This window comes from Pituophis catenifer, unplaced genomic scaffold (genome assembly GCF_029215685.1).
Source record: "Pituophis catenifer annectens isolate HBS135680 unplaced genomic scaffold, rPitCat1.0.hap2 SCAF_4, whole genome shotgun sequence".
Lineage (NCBI taxonomy): Eukaryota > Metazoa > Chordata > Lepidosauria > Squamata > Colubridae > Pituophis > Pituophis catenifer.
Window position 1 is genome coordinate 106,280,070 of NW_027256884.1, and position 18,505 is coordinate 106,298,574.

Sequence of the window (18,505 nt, forward strand, 5' to 3'; positions counted from 1 at the left end):
AAATTCCCTTTATCTTACATTATGCTTCATTCATCAGAATAATATTTTTTGTACTCACTGGATCCATTGTACCTGCATAAAATCTTGATGCACAAGAACATTTAAGTTCTTGAAGGTTCCATATCAGTTTATTCATCTATAAATGTCCCAGAAATAGAATGGCATCTAGAGGAGCAAATGGAATTTAGTAGAGATGGCAGTTTTAAACTTTTATCATTACTATAACACGTCTAAAACAAATAGTTTTCTTAAACAGAATCTTGTTAAGTGGAAAGCAATTTTTAGACTCATGCTGAAATTACATTCTTCTGATTGTAGGACAAAGTCGTCTAATCCTTCACAGATTTCATAAGAAACAAATCTATCATGACAATCAGACATTTTATTCCAATTTTTTTTGTATTTATATAAAGGCGATTACGTTGGCACAGTTTCCAGATCTCTCACCAACTTAGCCATGCCCTAGGATCACTCCAGATCAGCAATCAGTCAGCTGCTCAATTAAATCTGCTACAAAAATTTTCCCTGCTCCGTCTTACAGCAATTATGGAAAAATACTCCATGTCAAACAAGCATGGCTGGACATGGTAAGTATGTTTTATAGTTTATAGTTTACATGTTCTTTAGTTATAAAGCCTGAAAATACCCGTCATAATTTTTTTAAAAAATCATTAGTATAACATTTGGCATGGAAAATCAGCTTAGCCAAAGGAGGTTTGTAATGATTGTGTCAAAGTTCAGGAAGAAAATGTTAAAGAATGGTTATTTTACAACTGAATTATTTTGAATTGACTTGAGGGTCATATTGGAAAGCATGTTTTGCACATATATACACATACATTAATTATCTAGGAGTGTTTTAGATTCCAAAAGAAAAAGTAACTTTCAAGCATGCAATGTGATATGCTCACATCACAGCTGTCAACACCTCCTTAAATCAGCTAGTCTTTTCCTGCATCACATAACTGATAGATTAAGACCAAAAATGTATAATTTAACTCATTATTGACTGCTCTGTCATCTCTTTTGTTTCCATTGGATTGTACTTGCTTTATCTCCAATGCCAGACAGAGATGCTATGAGTTGATTGATTATTAGATTTTTATCATATCAAATTGATTTACCTTTAGGATAAGCATATATTCAGCTGTTCTTGAATTACAGTTGTTTATTTAATGATGGCTTGAAGTTATAACAGCCTTGAAAAAAATGACGTATGACCATTCTTGAAGTTACAGCCATTGTACCACCATGGTCATGTGATTGCAATTTGGCAACTGGTTCACATTTACAACAATTGCAGCATCTTGTGGTCACGTCGTGATTTTTGATCACATGAGTCTTCCCAGCCAGCTTCTGACATGCACACTTAATTTGGGAAGCTGGATTTGCTAATAACCAACAGACTCACTTAGTGATCATGTGATTCATTTAATAACTATGATGCATTACTTAATGTTTGCAATAAAAATAGTTGTAAAATCAAGTCTGGTCACGTGATGACCTGCTTAACAACTGCATCACTTTGTGACCAAAATTCCAGTCCCAGTTGTGTTCGTCAATCCAGATTTTTATATTTGCTTGGTAAACTGAAGGCAGCAAACCTACTTAATACTCCTGCCTCCTATTTTTCCCATAACAACCCTGTGAGCTGGATTGGACCGAAAGAGAATGATCGGCCCAAAGTCACCCAGCTAGTATTCATGCCTAAGCCAGGACTAGAACTCACAACTCTCCTGATTTCTAGACCAGCATCTTAACCACTCAGAAGAAACTAGCTGTTTATTTTACAGCAAACTGCTACAACATTCAGAACTTAAAATGGCCAACATCTAAAGATTTTTTTCTTCTATCAGTCTTCAATAAAATAATCACATAAATAAATAAAAAAGTTTCCATGAATTGATTCTTTGTCTTATAAAGGAGGGGGTGTTTTTTGTCTCCCTATACGTGAATTTTAAACTGATGCTATCCAGAGAAATTCTGCTGAATTATTTTAGTGTCAATTCTCATTCGGTCTGATAAAAAAAAATCTGTTGCATGTTTCTAATATCATAACATTTTAATTATGCATTTCATTCAGTGCACTGCAAGAATAATTAGCAAGCGTAAGGCAGACCTATCAGTCAATCAGTTCCATTCCCATCTTTTCTTCCTCTCCTCATTGTGGTTGCTCTATAGAGAAACAAAAGGTAAAAGCAGCATTTTTTTCAGCTACGGTGCCTGTCTTTCTACAACACTCATAAACTTCCAATCACATATGAAGATCTTTGACCTGATTCAGTGTCCTAATTCAGTTTGAGTTCCTTAGTATGGATTCTGTTTCTGTGCTGAGAAGCGAGAGAATTGGTTCAAAGCAACCAAATCCAGCTCATGCCCTAAATTAAATCTTATGTCTTGCACCAATCTCTTATCTCATGTCTTCAAGATGCAAAGGCATTTGATCCCAGAAAATTAATTGGGCATACACCACACTACACAATTTGGCAATGGGGATTATACAGGCTCCCTTTGTAACACATCTTCCGATTTGACATACAAAATTCAGTATTTGCTCTACTGTAGCATATTTCAGCTAAATAACTTCACCGCATTAACTGACATTTAAGTAGGCCATGTGAAATGCTAAGGATTATTGCCCTCATTTTACAGCCAAATGCAGGCAAAAGCAATAAAAGATATTTATCTCACAGCATGAAAAGTAATTCTAGAAGTCTAGCTGGATTCCTTTGTGTAAAGCTCTATCAACAGAAAAAAAAACCCATCAATAAATGTATGCAACATTTAATCAACACTACCTGAATTAATATCATGGGATTTTAATTAGTGACTTGTATCTCCATACAAGTAACTAATTACTTTAGTGACAATGAATATCACAAGATTACGCTAGCCGATAGCTGTACGATATAGAGCTGTTCAGAGTAAGGTCCATAAAGAGGCCTTACTAGATTTCATCCATTTAAATCTAGAGGAAGGAAATGGAAAACACTGAATTCATTGCTGTGTTCAATATGGCATATATGACTAGAACTGATGGTGTACCATTTTGTAGAGTTTTTTGCAGAAAATGAGTGGTTTAAATCTGTTAAACTAGAGGCAGACAATTGTCTGGAATAGTAGGGACATCTAGAATGGTAAGGACAAATCCTGGCAACCATGATTGGTGTGGCTGCATCTATTTCTGTAAAGATGTATTAAAATATACAACTACTACTTCTAACTTTCCAGGATGCTTTAGTTCAGGGGTCTCCAACCTTGGCAACTTTAAGACTTTCAACTTGCAGAGTTCTAGGAATTGAAGTCCACAAGTCTTAAAGTTGCCAAAGTTGGAGACTCTTGCTCTAGTCTACATCATCCTACATGATGTACATTTAGCCTTTCCCTTTATTTCTGGGTAAGTCAGCATTCATCCTAATAACGTATCTGGCTTTGTATCCCACCGCGTTTACTTATAGTGGAAATATAGGACTATATGGGGAGATACAGCATTATTGATTTATTACAGGTAGTCCTCAACATATGACCACAAATTTCCATTGCTAAGCAAGACAGTTCTTAAGTGAATTTTGTCCCACTTTATGATCTTTCTTGTCACAGTTGTTAAGTGAATCACTACAGTTGCTAAACTACTAACATGGTTGTTAAGCGAATCTGGCTTCCCCATTGACTCTGCTTGTCAGAAGCTTGGAAAATGTGTTCATATGACCCCAGGACAACTGAACCATTATAAATACATGCCAATTGCCAAGTGCCCGAATTTTGATCACATGACCATGAGGATGCTGCAAGGGTTGTAACTGTGAAAAATAATCATAAGTCACTTTTTTCACTGCTGTTGTAATTTTGAACAGTCGCTAAATGAATGGTTGTAAGTCAAGGACTACCTGGTGGTTGGTATTTTATTTTATAACATACCAATTTCCAGTTTTAAAATTAAATGTTAAAAAAATAAAAGATTTTAAAAGTAAAATTAAAATCACATCATTTAAGTGGACACATTTTCTGGCTAATAGTAGGAATCACATTAGAGCAAATTAATTTTTTTTGTACTATTTGCTTAGACATTTTTCCTAGTTGGACCTAGATGGTAATTTTCAACAGTAACATCCCAAAATAAGATCTTTGTCATCATCTGCTTCTTTTTAAACTGGAAATGCTAGTACTAAATTTGAGATGTTCTAGATGCAAAACATGGTATCTCTTATCAAATATACTTGTTTCATTAAAATAAAGGTGAATTTCTCTGGATATCAACAGTTTAAAATTCATGTATAAGCAACGCTTGGAGATAAATGAGAAATTACTCTCTTAAATTCTTTTTCTGGCATGGCAAGAATTGGTAGCTCATCATCTCCATGTGAGCCCTCCCACACACACCTCTTATTGTCTGTAGGTATTCTTAGCCTAAGGGACGCGGTGGCTCAGTGGCTAAGACGCTGAGCTTGTTGATCGAAAGGTCGGCAGTTCAGTGGTTCGAATCCCTAGTGCCGCGTAACGGGGTGAGTTCCTATTACTTGTTCCAGCTTCTGCCAACCTAGCAGTTCGAAAGCATGTAAAAAATGCAAGTAGAAAAATAGGGACCACCTTTGGTGGGAAGGTAACAGCGTTCCATGCGCCTTTGGCGTTCAGTCATGCCAGCCACATGACCACAGAGATGTCTTCGGACAGCGCTGGCTCTTCGGCTTTGAAACGGAGATGAGCACTGCCCCCTAGAGTCGGGAATGACCAGCACATATGTGCGAGGGGAACCTTTACCTTTACCTTATTCTTAGCCTGTTAACCATCTCCACAACTCCTATGGCCATTACATTGGGTTTTGATAGCTCACAATTGTTCTTTTTCTCATAAAGTTTAGATTACATTTCTCATGAGGGCATGAGTGTTTGTCCACCTTTGTTATTAGAATAAGTGAACCAGAGCACAAAATAACTCTGAAACTTGATTCAAAATCCATCCTTTTAAGCTTCATCCAGGATTTACTATATTTTTACAAATGATAGCTAAATCATGATAGATCATGCAATTTGAGATTATAGACATAGTGAGACACTTTCAGATAATTAATTATACATCCTTTCAAGTTTAATCTTCTGCCATTACTTACTGAATTTTAAGTTGTCACACATGTGCTGAAGAAGTGAATTGAACTAAATGGTGAATATGTTTCATTGCTACAAGCAATTATTGATGAAAAAAATGTAATGTGTAAAGTGTAAAACCTGCATATATTTTAGGGATAATATACTACTTTCCTGGAATTGCATAAAATAAGACAGAATAATAAATATCTAAAGTTTCATAACTAGTGGTGTATAACAAATACAAGCATCACATACTTCTATGTTCCCACAACTACTTGTGCTTCAAATCTTTCTAAATGTCCAATAATATCCAACCAGCATAAAAGGCATAGAGAAGAATTAAATTTATGAGCAAGAGCTATCTGATATTTCATACGTGTAAAGCACTTATAATCATGTGCTTAATAAAAGCTAAATTAGATAATAAATAGTTCAATGCATTTCACATACTTCTTTTATGGGGGGAAAAAAGTCTGTTACAAACGGGATCAAAAAGAATTTAACCATTTCTTCCAAATCCACTGTGCCTTCCATGAATGTAGTTGTGGTTGCAAACTGAAGAGAATTTTAAGAAGGTTTTCGATTGGCACTCCAATGGTTCAGGGACTAAAGCACTCTTTATCCTTATCTCTCTGCCATAACTACAATTCTGTGAAAAAGTATTTACTCCCTTATCTATGGAGATTCCCAGTCACCCAGGTCATGGTTGTCCCAAAGATGATTTTTCAAAAGGCAACTGGGTTCTACTTACCTTTACTACCAGTTCGCAACGGGACCGCACGTGCTTGCTTCGCTCTCACACGCGTGCTTACTCTTCTGTGCAAGCACAGAAGTGTTTTCATGACATCAGGGTCAGTGGGTGGGGCCTCCCACTGGTTTTACTACCAGTTCTATAGAACCAGTGCGAACTGGGGGCAACCCAACACTGAACTGGACCTTGTTTTTCCTTGAAGACATTTTGTTTCTAATTCAAGAAGCTTCTTCAGTTCTGAACCAAAGAAGCTTCTTGGATGAGAAGTGAATCGTCTTCAAGGAATAACAAGGTCCAGTTGCCTTTTGAAAAAGCACTTTTGGGATATTTACTCCCTTTTGTATTGTCTGAATTTTAGCATATTTCTCCCACTGAATGTTATTAGAGCTTCTTGTTAAGTCCTACTGATCTAAAGAAGGAATGAAAGTGAAAAGACAATCCCAAAGTTTAGTGCTTATTTCATTTATTTCATAAACATCCAGTAGGCAGCATGCCAGCGTGAAAGAGTAATCACCCATGTACTTTCAGTCAGATCAATTAAAGGAATAACTAGGGCCAGGTGTGTCTGAGTACTACCTTAATCAATCACAAGTTATTTTGTGCAAGCTTTGCAATATATACCGATAAATATCATGAACTTTGGATGTCCTCATCATACAAAAGTTCTAACCATATGGACTCCAGAGGCAAGTCATGCCCCATTCAATATAATTGAGAAGGGTGTGTGTGTGTGTGTGTGTGTGTGTGTGTGTGTGTGTGTAAAAAAAAGTAATCGAAGCCTATTAGCCAAGAAGAGATTATAATTTTTTTCTGAAGTTCTGAATCTCTATTAATCCATATTTTTGGAATGGCAACTGAGAATCTTCCAAGTGGCTGCCCTGTAAAAACTCTTTCTAAAACTCCAGGATAAAATTGTCTAGCGATTGCAAGTGGGTCATGCAAGAAAATGACCCCAAATTTCATCCCAGTCACTGCCCGAAATGCCCTCGACTTATCCCCCGTTCCTTCCCAGCCTTACTATAAAAGACCCTCAATGAGGCTGCTGCGCCCGACCACCCACCCACCCAGGATGTGTCGGAGGCTCTTGCGTCGCCCACGGGGGCCAGGAAGCTATCAGATCGAGGTTCATAGCTGGGAAGGGCTCCAGCTTCGGTCACTTGGCTGCCGCCAGTGCCAAAACGATATGCACCCTGCTAGACACAGCAAAAAAACCTCAAATGAACATGCGGGGGAAGATAGGCTCTGGCCCGGGATTAGCTGGGTGGGGTGCTCCCAACAGGGTGGGATGCTCCCCCCGCCCGCCGGCCGGAGGAACAGTTTGTTCCTCAGCTGCTTTTCGCTCTTCCAAGGTGGAGGATGGGGAAGACAGCCTTGCGCAATAAGAGAATTGATAATAATTTCAACATGTTGGGGTTTTCCATCTTTAATTCTGCGTTGGGGTACATTTCAGAATGGAGGAGGAGGGTTTCTCTTGGACTCATAACTTGTGCTCAAAAAGCAGGTGATAGTCATGAGTAGGGAGCCTTTGCACAGGTACATTTTGTGTACCAATTGTACTCATTCCATACCCCATACCCCAGATACTCCACTTCATCTTTGCCCCTTTGAAGAAGTGAGCCAACTACTCTCTCATCAACTCACCCAAAAGAGAGGGTTGAGACTGGACAAAAGTTGTCTAACACAGCTGGTCCAAGGATGGCTCTTGAGATGAGAGCACACCACTGCTTCCTTCAAGGAAGACAGTACTAACCATTCCCTCAAAGAGGCATTAGTCAACATTTGGACCCAGACACATCCCACTTCCCAGGAAGCTAACCAGGAGGGACATGAATCCAGAAGACAGGTGGCTGAGTTTCTTCAAGATCAACTGGCTCAAATTTGTCTGAGATATCGGAATTCAGACAATAATCATATAAATAATTTGCATATATAATCATTGTTTTTAAGGTCTGTACCGAAGTTCATGAAGTGGATGAAGGTTCCAGATTACAAGGATAAGAACATATTTGGTGTACCTTTAATAGTCCATGTGCAAAGAACAGGGCAACCGCTTCCACAGAGCATACAACAAGCCTTGCGATATTTACGTAATAATTGCCTGGATCAGGTAGGTTCTTTGTTTTGATAGATGTATATGTGAGTACACAAAAGTCACCTGACAGCTTTATCTGCAACTAATCTTCCAGGTGCTGTAGGTTTTTAAAATGACTTGGACTTGTATTATTTTGATCTTATTTCTGTTGGGGATATTTAGCATACCTGCAGTACAAAATATACACAAAATATAATATATGTGATGGAAAGCATCCTATTTTGCCAACCCACAGTGCTATAGATAAATATTATAATGAAATGACACTGTACAAAGTCAGGAATGTGATCACTATCAGAATGACCAATTTTAAGATGATTCAATATATTGTTAACTGATTCTGTTGCTACCATACTCAAAATGGAGCTTCTTTATATATAGGATTTTATAGACTAAACAGAGCACTTCAGTAGGACATGCAAGCAGACTTAGGATCAGTCTTGGGGAGAAAATCACTATCTCCTCCACTCCCCAGCAAAATAACAGTTCCCAACCTCCACTTCGATTAGTTTCCCTTTCCTCCCTGCTTCCATCATATGGGAAGGGATTCATAGCTAACATATCCAACCATTTCTGTCTGATTATTTTGTTTCGGTCTATTGTACAGAAAATATGCTTAGAGCAGGAATGAGTTTTAAACCTTTGGAGAGCTAAAACACCTGGAGCATTAATTTTAAGAACTCAAAAATACTAAACATTTTGACAGGATTTAATTATGTTCAGATGGCTGAAGAGTAGTCAGTAAGATTTTTCTCTCTCTCTCCTTTCACATATCTAATCCTTCTCTTCTTTTCCTTTTACATCTACTAATTGTGGTTATTTAACTTTCATCATGGGCTTCTTTTCCAAAGGAAAATGTAACAGTTGTCTTGCATATGTAGAGTGGACCCATACTTTTTCTTCACATATAATTAATGGAGCTCAAGATCAGAAACAAATGCTACAATACTTTTTTTTTTAATTAATTCTTTTATGCAGTTCTTTGATACAGTTACAAGTTCTCTGCTCTAAGATGTAATGGCAAATTAGTACTCTATATCCATTTCCACATGTAGAAACAGACTGCTCTGTCAGTCAACCCATATATTTTTTTTATTACATCTGTGCATTGAAATTCCCTGTGGGTTTCAAGTATGCCTAAGAAAGAGCAGAGAAGTCCCTCGTTCTCTTATGTTTTTTGAAAATTCTGAAAAGGACTGAAGTCCATCTCAATCGCTCATAATTGGAGACTTGTATAACCTTAAATAGAAAAAGAGTTAACATGAATAAGGTATCACCGAATATTGTAGATGTGACCTGTTCAAAACACTTAATGTAATCATTGCAACTAGAGAGTTGTGTGATTAAATAAAGCCATCTAAGTGTAATAACTGCTTGGTGTTGGTGGCATTTCTGGATTGTAGTTTTCAAAGAAGATTTTTAAAAAGGAATGGTACTAATTAAAAAATGTAATACACTAAGAAATATAGTTATTTTTTCCTAAAATTTGACTCATTGCTTCTAATTATTAAAGGCTGTATATAGTATGAGAGACTTATTTTAAAAAGCATCAACTGCCATATTATATTCTGAGCCTTTCTTTTTTTTTAAGATCTTAAAAAAGTATTGAATAAAAATACTGGTCCTATGCATGGCAGGCTTCTTTCTTTCACTGTCAGTGTTTCACACCAAATTTAATCCTAAATATAATGTCTGCCAAGCTGGATTTTGTGACCAAAGGCTTCTGTGACAGTTTTATCAGTACAGGGGTTTTTTTACCCCTTGAATTGGATGTGGTTCTGCAGTAATTTAATAATAATTGACTCCTCAGTTTATTTTTTGTCGTGAAAACCTGCATTGCTAGATCCTCTTTTGAATATAACATCCTATTTTATTCAAATTTCCTTATATTCTTGACCATCATTTTTAGGCATTTTAGATTCATAACCAAAATTATTATTTCCCCAATCTCCATCTTTCATATCTCTGCTAAATTTATTAGTGTGCTTGTTCATCTGTTAGAAACACATTTTTTCACACTGCTGTATTGCCTATGGGCATGCATGTATTTAAAATAAATTTACTTTTACAAAAGTTCTGAGCTTTTTATCCAGCATTCTAGACTATTAACAGAGCATGGAGCTAATGTTCCTCTTCTAATGATAAGGAAAGATTTATATTTCAGTACTGGCGGTAGTTCAGAAGAGCACTGCTTCCTGTCAGTGCCAAACTGCAGCATTACCGCTCTCATGCCATATTATTAGCAGTTCTATAATAGTCCCAAGTGTGATGAATCAGCTAAAAGCTCTATATAGCTAGAGCATTATTTCTAATTTTTGTCAGCTGTGAGCTTTATGGTAGCTTAGGCATGTATTTGCTAAAGGTGGCTTCAGTGATACATCCAGTAAAGAAGAAAAATACAATTGTGATTGATCTTGTGCCACCTACTGGTTCCTCATCCTGGTGCAATATATTAATTCTTCTCCATAATCTTTGTGACACCCTCATATAAATTCTGTGCCTGCCCAATAACTTATTTTGAACAGTCGTGTCATTGATTCCATCTTTAAGAGGGAGGCTTGAGGTACCATATCTTCCTGAGTTTTAGTTAAGGTCTTAGTCCTATATGTAATATCTAATAAGCCTGCATAGGTCTTTCAACAATTCTTTCATCATTTCGTCTTTCTCAAGTGCCACATTATAGACACTACCAACTTTCAGAGCCTTGGTACACTCAATCACCTAATTGTTACCATTACCACTATGATTGGTTCGGTTCTCTATTACAGTTTACTCATCTAAAATATGGCCTTTCCATCCATAAAGGCTGCAAAATATTCAGTGCTCTTATTGAATGAAGTTTTCTCTTTTCATTTTAATAAACCATCATGCTTCCATGTCATGAAGGAATATAGTAGTTCATAATTGTTATCAGCCCTCTGGAGACTATATCTTAACCAGTCATATTAGCGCATATTCTTGTGAAATCTTCTATTTTAAAATTTTATTGTTGTTTTGCTGAGTCAGGTACGTTTTGCTATGTTTTAACTGTGTTTTAATTACATATTGGATATTTTGGAAGCCATCTAGAGACTTTTTGGAATCAGACTAAACAATAATAATAATAAAGCAGATAACAAGACCTGGCAATGGTTAAAAGCAGGAACATTGAAGAAAGAGACAGAGGGCTAATTCTGACTGCACAAAACCCAACAACAAATGCATGCAAAACCAGAATTGAGAAGATAACAGACAGCAAATGCTGCCTTTGCAAAGAACCTGGAAAAACAATGGACCACCTAGCTACTATAATGCTGCAAGAAGATTGGACAGACTGACTGCAAACATTTAACAATGATGTGACAAAGTACAACAATGGTACATTGAAATTGCAAGAAATACTGCTTGCCTACAAGCAAGAACTGGTGGGACCACAAAATAGAAAAAGTAATATAAAAAAAGAAGTTAAAGTGCTCTGGGATTTTAGGATTCAAACAGACAAGCACCTGCCACATAACCCCCCTAGACTTAACAATTGTCAATAAAAAAGATTAAAAAAGAATCTGGATAGTGGACATGGAAGAGAAGTGGAGCAATTGGAAGAGAAGTTCCAAGTGGAAGAGAAAGAACTGGAGAAAATCACAAAATACAAAGATCTGCAAATAGAAGTTAAACAACTATGGCAAAAGAAGGCAAAGATAATACCTAATAGTAATAGATGCCTTGGGTTCAATCCCAAAACATCTGGAGTATCGAACATCATTGGCATTGACAAAATCACCTTCGGTCAATTTCAAAAGGCAGCTGTACTTGGAACAGCTTATATCCTGCAACTATACCTTTAACACTATCAAACAACAACAACTGCCTGTCACAGGTCCTTGGGAAGGATTATTTAGGTAGATAAAAATGCTAAATCCAGTCTAAACATCTGACTGTGCAACCAATATAATAATAGTATTTCTTTAGAAAGATATGATTCCCTGGTTCCTTAGACGACACTTCTCCATATCATTGCTGCAATAATTAAAAAATAATAATATTCATTAAACTTTGCAATAATGAACATTAGTATGCATTTTTGCTACTTAGTTGAAGTAATTGCAATAACATTTATAGATATTAGTAATATTTGTAGTTTGAAGTTGTAAAATTTTAATGTATTTATCATGATTAACATTTGGCTATTGGATTTATGATTGTTAAATGCTACATACTTATGTATGTCTTTATTTATTTCTACACTAATTTCCTGTATTAAAGTATCTTAAATGATTTACAGGAATGCAAGGAAATAAAATTACTATAATTCGAAAACATTCAGTAATAATATATGTCTGGGCACGTACACTCACAACGGCATTTACAATCTGGATGCAGATATAGCAGCATCCTGAATTATCAGGGGAGACGTTATTCCAGGGAATGGACCCTTCCTAGAAAAAGTCCACTTTCCAATTTATAGGAGGAGGAAGTAATAATAGATAAGTTTGTCACCTTGAGTTACTTATAAAAATATTCTTATTTACTTTTATTTACTTTTATTTATATAGTAAATATAATTTACTATCATAATAAAAGGTGAGTTAAAAATGAATAAAAATAATGTTGATAAATTTTGTTATTAGCCAATATAACTGACCTTAGATTATCAGACTGAAATCTTGGATTTGTTTACTCCCTACACCCATCTATATTCCTGCCTGAAACCACAAACTGATCAGTGAACTGAGACTTCATAGAAATTCTAACAATATATTAGAATAGTTGTAATTTCATTCCAACAGCCAATTTTCTTCTGTTTCTTCCCCTCATTACTCAGTCAAGATTCTGTAACCACAGAAGTTGCTCCGTCATTATTAGAGGCTGTAGGAATGGTTTTGTTTTTTTCTCCCCTAAAGGCAGTTTGTACTTCTGCAAACTCACACACTGCAGATGTGTGATATATTTAATGAGGTAGCACACACAGGAGGCAAAGAAAGACTAAGTACTGTAATTTGGAAAAGGAAACGTGCCTACTTTTTTCATAGTTTTTTCCTCTCACTGTGCCATCTCTTCCACTATGAAATGAAGAGAAATAACTTTAATACATCCCATGTGTTATAACTCTGCTTCACTTTAGAATAAAATTGTGATTTGTGCAAAGGAATTAGCTTTGTGGGAAATTCCATTAAGAGAAGTGTTATAAAAGGACAAAGTGGTATAAAGCTTTGAAGAAACATTTGTTGAAGAAAACACATATTAAATGTATATTCCATAATCCTAATCCCTTCACCATAAAAGACCAGGAAGACATTATTAGACAGGTGAAACTTTTTATGTCCGATAGGCCTGTTCCCTACAATTATATTTTTGCAGCAGATACCCTGTTATTAAAAGACACAGAGGAGGGAATAAAATAATGCATGATCAAACAACACCCTTGAATCCTCTTTCAAGGAATTGGGGCAAATAGTATAATTTAAACTAATAGGCAGCCTTTTGGTGGCTTGGAACCACATGTAACATTTAATTGGGTAACAGACTACAGTGAGCAAGGCCAAAAGAAAGTGAGCAAGGCTGTAATTATGTCCACCTGTAGGATTGGAACTGTATAGATTTTGGTACTGTTAAGCAGAGATGGGATTCACTTACCTTCCCTACCGGTTCGCAAATGTGAGTGCATGCGCCACCTCTGTGCATGCACACGGCCTTCTGCGCATGCGCAGTAATTGTGCATTACATCCAGGCAGGTGGGCGGAGCCTCCCACAGTGCCACTACCGGTTCCCGCGATCCGGAGAGAACCAGCTGAATCCCATCACTGCTGTTAAACCAGTTTTAGGGCTTAATGGTAGCATTTTCTTCCTTTTTCTTTTCCTGTTTTCAAGTATAAAAGAATGAAAGCAGATCTCTGGTTTCCAACAATACTCAAGGGGATTCTATCAGAAAATATCAGAGTTTGCATGTTAGCCATTCTGGCTTAAGCTAAAAAAAAATAAAATTGGCAAACTCGGACTTCATGCTCATGTTCTCTGTAGTGTAAAGTACCAGCGCTCTCATGTGAACAACTTGTCACAGACAAATCAGACTAGGCAGAGTCCTGTAACCTAAAAGAGACAGTTGGTATAGTTATTATACCTCCACAACCACAAAGTTCACTGGGTAACTTTGGGTCTGGAACATCTGCCTAACCACATAGGGTTATAATACTATAATACTTGGGTACAATGTCCATTGGTTATATGATGGTTCAGAGAGGTGGAAGAACTCTTATAATAGCAAAGACATGAATGTGACCTGATCATGCAACTTCATTAACTGCTCGTGTTAATTCCAGGCCAATTTAAAATGGGAGAACAAGTTCCAATGATCTTCAACACAATACCCATTTTCAGAGGGATCATAAGGAAGTTGTGAATGTCATTGATACAGAACCAGAAATGAGGTCAGAGGAATTTTTGAGGATGAATGTGATAACAGACTATCAAAGATGAAGAAACAGACAAACAAATTGGATAGTGGAAATTGCCAACAGGAGACGAGAAGTCAAAACCAGGAAAAATAAAGATCTCTGAAAGGAACCTAAAAAAGAACCATGACAGAAGAGACATGAAGCAGTATTACGACATCTATAAGGACACTGAATATAGACTCATACACAGCAAAACAAGTTTTCTGAAAAAATATTTGAACTGAGAAGCTTCCAACCACAAATTGTTACATTAAAGGATGCCAATGGATAGTTAGAAACTTATTTAAAGAACATCACAGAGATGGAAAGAGAATATTGAAATAGGAATGTCAACATCCAAGGCACCCAAGAAGATATTTCCTACTTACAAGAACAAGATGGACTTCATGTGAGGGCCAAGGCCAGGCTTCTTGCTGGCTTCTTCTGGCTAGCAAGACATCCTTTGTGAGAGGAATTGTGGCTGGATGCTGGACCAGCCTTGTTTGAGTAATTATCTTCTGAATTGAAATAACTTCTTGGCCATACCAAGCCTGTTGCTAGATGTATCACTGAAAACCCCATATTTAACTATCAAAAGATAAGATGTTTTTTTTAAAGCTTGAATTAACTACGTATTTTGATTTAGCATAATGATGATGACATTATATAATCTATTATGGTATATATTGTAGGTGGGCCTTTTCCGTAAGTCAGGCGTGAAATCACGAATACAAGCACTGCGTCAGATGAATGAAAGCTCTCCTGAAAATGTCAGCTATGAAGACCAGTCTGCATATGATGTAGCAGATATGGTGAAGCAGTTTTTCAGAGATCTGCCTGAACCTCTTCTCACGAGCAAGCTGGGAGAAACTTTTCTCCACATCTATCAGTGTATGTATTGAATTTGTTTCCTCTGGCTAGGGAATAGTTATGGAATATTAAAGTCTTTCAATCTTTTAAAGAGTCTTCTTTTGCAGTTCCCAGAGCTCCCCAAGTTTCTAATGAAATCTAACAGCAAACGCCTGAATAACCGTCATATAGTTTACTCAGAATCTCAATGGCATCAGCACTTTAAATATATAAAAAAATATTAATAAGTACATGAATATGGTACTAAAGACCATGTGGCCATGCTAGAGATTAGAGGATTTATCATCCAACATATTTAGAGAACACTGTTTGGAAATGCTGTTGCTGTTCAATAGAGCAGTAGATGTCAAAACATTGAGAATGTAAATTTGCTGGATAATGCAGTCTAATTGCACTATTACATGTAGAGCATTTACATACAAGGCAATAAACAGTTTCTATATATAAGAGCCTTAACATAGGATTAAATTCAAAATGATATTCTGAAATAACACATAATGGATATTTTCCCCAGGGCAAATATATATATATATACATACATACCAGTGGTGGGTTGACTCCGGTTCGGACTGGTTCGCAAGAACCGGTAGTAAAACTGGCGGGAGGCTCCACCCACTGACCCAGACATCATCATAGGTGATCTACGCATGCGCAAGCGCAATGCGAACCAGTAGTAAAGGTAAGTAGAACCCACCCCTGATACATACATACATGCATGCATGCATGCATGCATGCATACATGGAAACTGAAAAGAAATAGGAAGGAATCTCTTGGTTCAAGGGATCTTATGCTAACAGGATGGGAATTTTTCTTGATCTCTCTTTATATCACTCCATGCATGCCCCAGTTCTGCTTCAAGGACAGTGTCTCCATACGTGGGACTCTGTTCCATAAGCAGTGTTGATTCCACTGGCAGATGATAACGCTGGAGAAAGCTCGGACTGTCTGAATATGTTATAGAAGTCCCTTTACAGGATACTATCTCATTATATCCTATCTAAAATATGCTATCTTTCATTATATGCTAAACTAAAGGTTGTCTCTACGATTAAATCCCTTTCAGTTTTGAACCAGGATAATCCTCTAATCCTGAACCAACCAGATAAAAGCCATATATCTTTGCTCTAGATCTTAGCACATAATGCAGCCAACTAATTTGACTAAGGGAACTTCTAGTTCATACAAAAGTAAGGAGACATATATTTTCTAAGCTATATGGAGCAGTTCAAACATTACACTATTCCATAACATGGTTTAATTTTCTCTTAGTTTTGATTTTGCTTGTAAATCTGAAACAACGGTTTAGCATTATAGACTAACCAGGCTACTGGGTCTTGCTCAAATAATGACATAAAATAATGTATGAAGCAAGAAACCAAATAATAAACAACATGCAGAGTTTTTTTCTGTGTGAACAAGAAAAGTTTCCCTGATTGGGAGATTAAATTCCGCATGATTTTCTAGTGATCCTGTTTGTACTTAGAATCAAGTTTCATTAAATGGCACCTTTTTTTTCTACAGATGTTCCAAAAGAACAACAGCTTCGGGCAGTTCAGGCTGCCATAATGCTGATGTCAGATGAAAATCGGGAGGTTTTGCAGACCTTGCTCTGCTTCTTGAATGATGTCACCTCTGTGGAAGAGAATCAAATGACTTCCATGAATATAGCAGTGTGTCTGGCCCCTTCTCTTTTTCATCTCAACATCATCAAGAAAGAAAGCTCGCCACGGTGGGGATTGTTTACTAGTTATCTCTTCCATTCTCGGCTTAAAAGTAATTCCATTATTGTCCAATATTCAATCATGTTTGAAGTGGTGTTTATATTCGCCAGAGTCTCCCCTTGGCAAATTGACTGTTATTACTGCTCAAGAATATAAGCATATATATTGTGAATTAGGAGTAAGGGAGTGTGGTTTCAACAGAAGACCTTATCCTGAGTTGCTATGGAGCAAATCCCTAGCGACAATTCTGACAAATATAGGGCACTTTATCTGTCACAATAATAGTAATAATGATAAGCTTATTAAGATACTGTTAGATTACTTATTGCATTTCATCCTTCTCCCTCTCTCCCCCGCCCCCACATTAGATTACCTGTTCAAGACTAAATGTACTCATCTTGAGAAAACCCAGTCTTTTTCAAAACAGCTGTGCTTTTCTATTATTGTTGCTTAATTAATATAGTAATAGCAATCATTCATAGATAAAGCAAAATTGTTCTTTGATTTGCCCCATTAAATGGTCCCAAACATTTTTTTTTCCAGCAGAATGAACATGGAGGTCAGATTCACACTTCATACTACGCCTTAATGCCTTTTGTTTTCCCCACGGGTGCCATAGTGCTGACCTTCCTTGTGTAATACACAAAGGAGTCTATTTTAAGTGCTTTTTTATTACTTTGTACTTTGAGAATAGTTAAGGCATATCTTTTTCCCCAACAATAAACCGGGTGTTTCTTCTTTTGTATAATGTGATAAAAGAAGAATATTGCCTTGAACTCTGTGCAGCTTGATACCAAAAAAAAAGGTATATGCATTTCAGTTTTTACTGTCAACTCAAGAACAGCCTTTGCTTTTATCTTATTTAAAACATTGAATTTACTTGCAGAGTAATGCAAAAGAAGTACACAACGGGAAAGCCAGATCAGAAAGATCTCAGTGAGAATCTGGCAGCTACTCAGGGACTGGCACACATGATCACTGAGTGTGATAGACTTTTTGAGGTAAGCGAAAGACTTAGGTAACATTATTCCTAAGAAAAACTGTCATGAAGCACTAAGCTTTTATAGTAGAATATGTTGGTGTATTACTTTGGATATTTTTGTGGCACATCTGCATAAATTGATTTCAGATGCATTATAGTACTGGTTGAGATTCAGTTTGTGATCAATTACTATACCAAGATCATTTTTGATAAGTATTTGTATCAAGCCAGGTATTCCCATTATATTTTTATTATTTTTTTATTTTTATTTATTTAATTTGTATACCGCCCTTCTCCCGGAAGGGACTCAGGGCGGTGAACAGCCAAAATTAAAAAACATACAAATGCAAAAGTTAAGATAATTAAAAGAATTAAATTACTGGCTACCCAATTTAAAACCCCAAATCCATAAAATTTAAAATCCCAATTAAAACCATTTAGGCTAGGCCGGCTTGATGAAATAAAAACGTCTTCAGGGCTTTACGGAAGGTCCGGAGGTCCGGGATCAATCGTATTCCAGGAGGCAGCTCATTCCACAGGGCGGGTGCCCCCACAGAGAAGGCTCGCCCCCTGGGGGCCGCCAGCCGACATTGC

General features: G+C 36.7%; 1 protein-coding gene across 1 annotated transcript in view; it reads left to right on the forward strand.

Annotated features, from left to right (window-relative positions):
• STARD13 (StAR related lipid transfer domain containing 13) overlaps positions 1–18,505 on the forward strand; it is a 92,078-nt gene that overhangs the window by 64,464 nt on the left and 9,109 nt on the right. Inside the window, exons 6-10 of the mRNA XM_070942799.1 lie at positions 414–587; positions 7,783–7,942; positions 15,030–15,228; positions 16,730–16,937; positions 17,816–17,930. Of these exons, the coding sequence (XP_070798900.1) occupies positions 414–587; positions 7,783–7,942; positions 15,030–15,228; positions 16,730–16,937; positions 17,816–17,930 (856 nt within the window). The remainder of the gene's footprint in view (positions 1–413; positions 588–7,782; positions 7,943–15,029; positions 15,229–16,729; positions 16,938–17,815; positions 17,931–18,505) is intronic.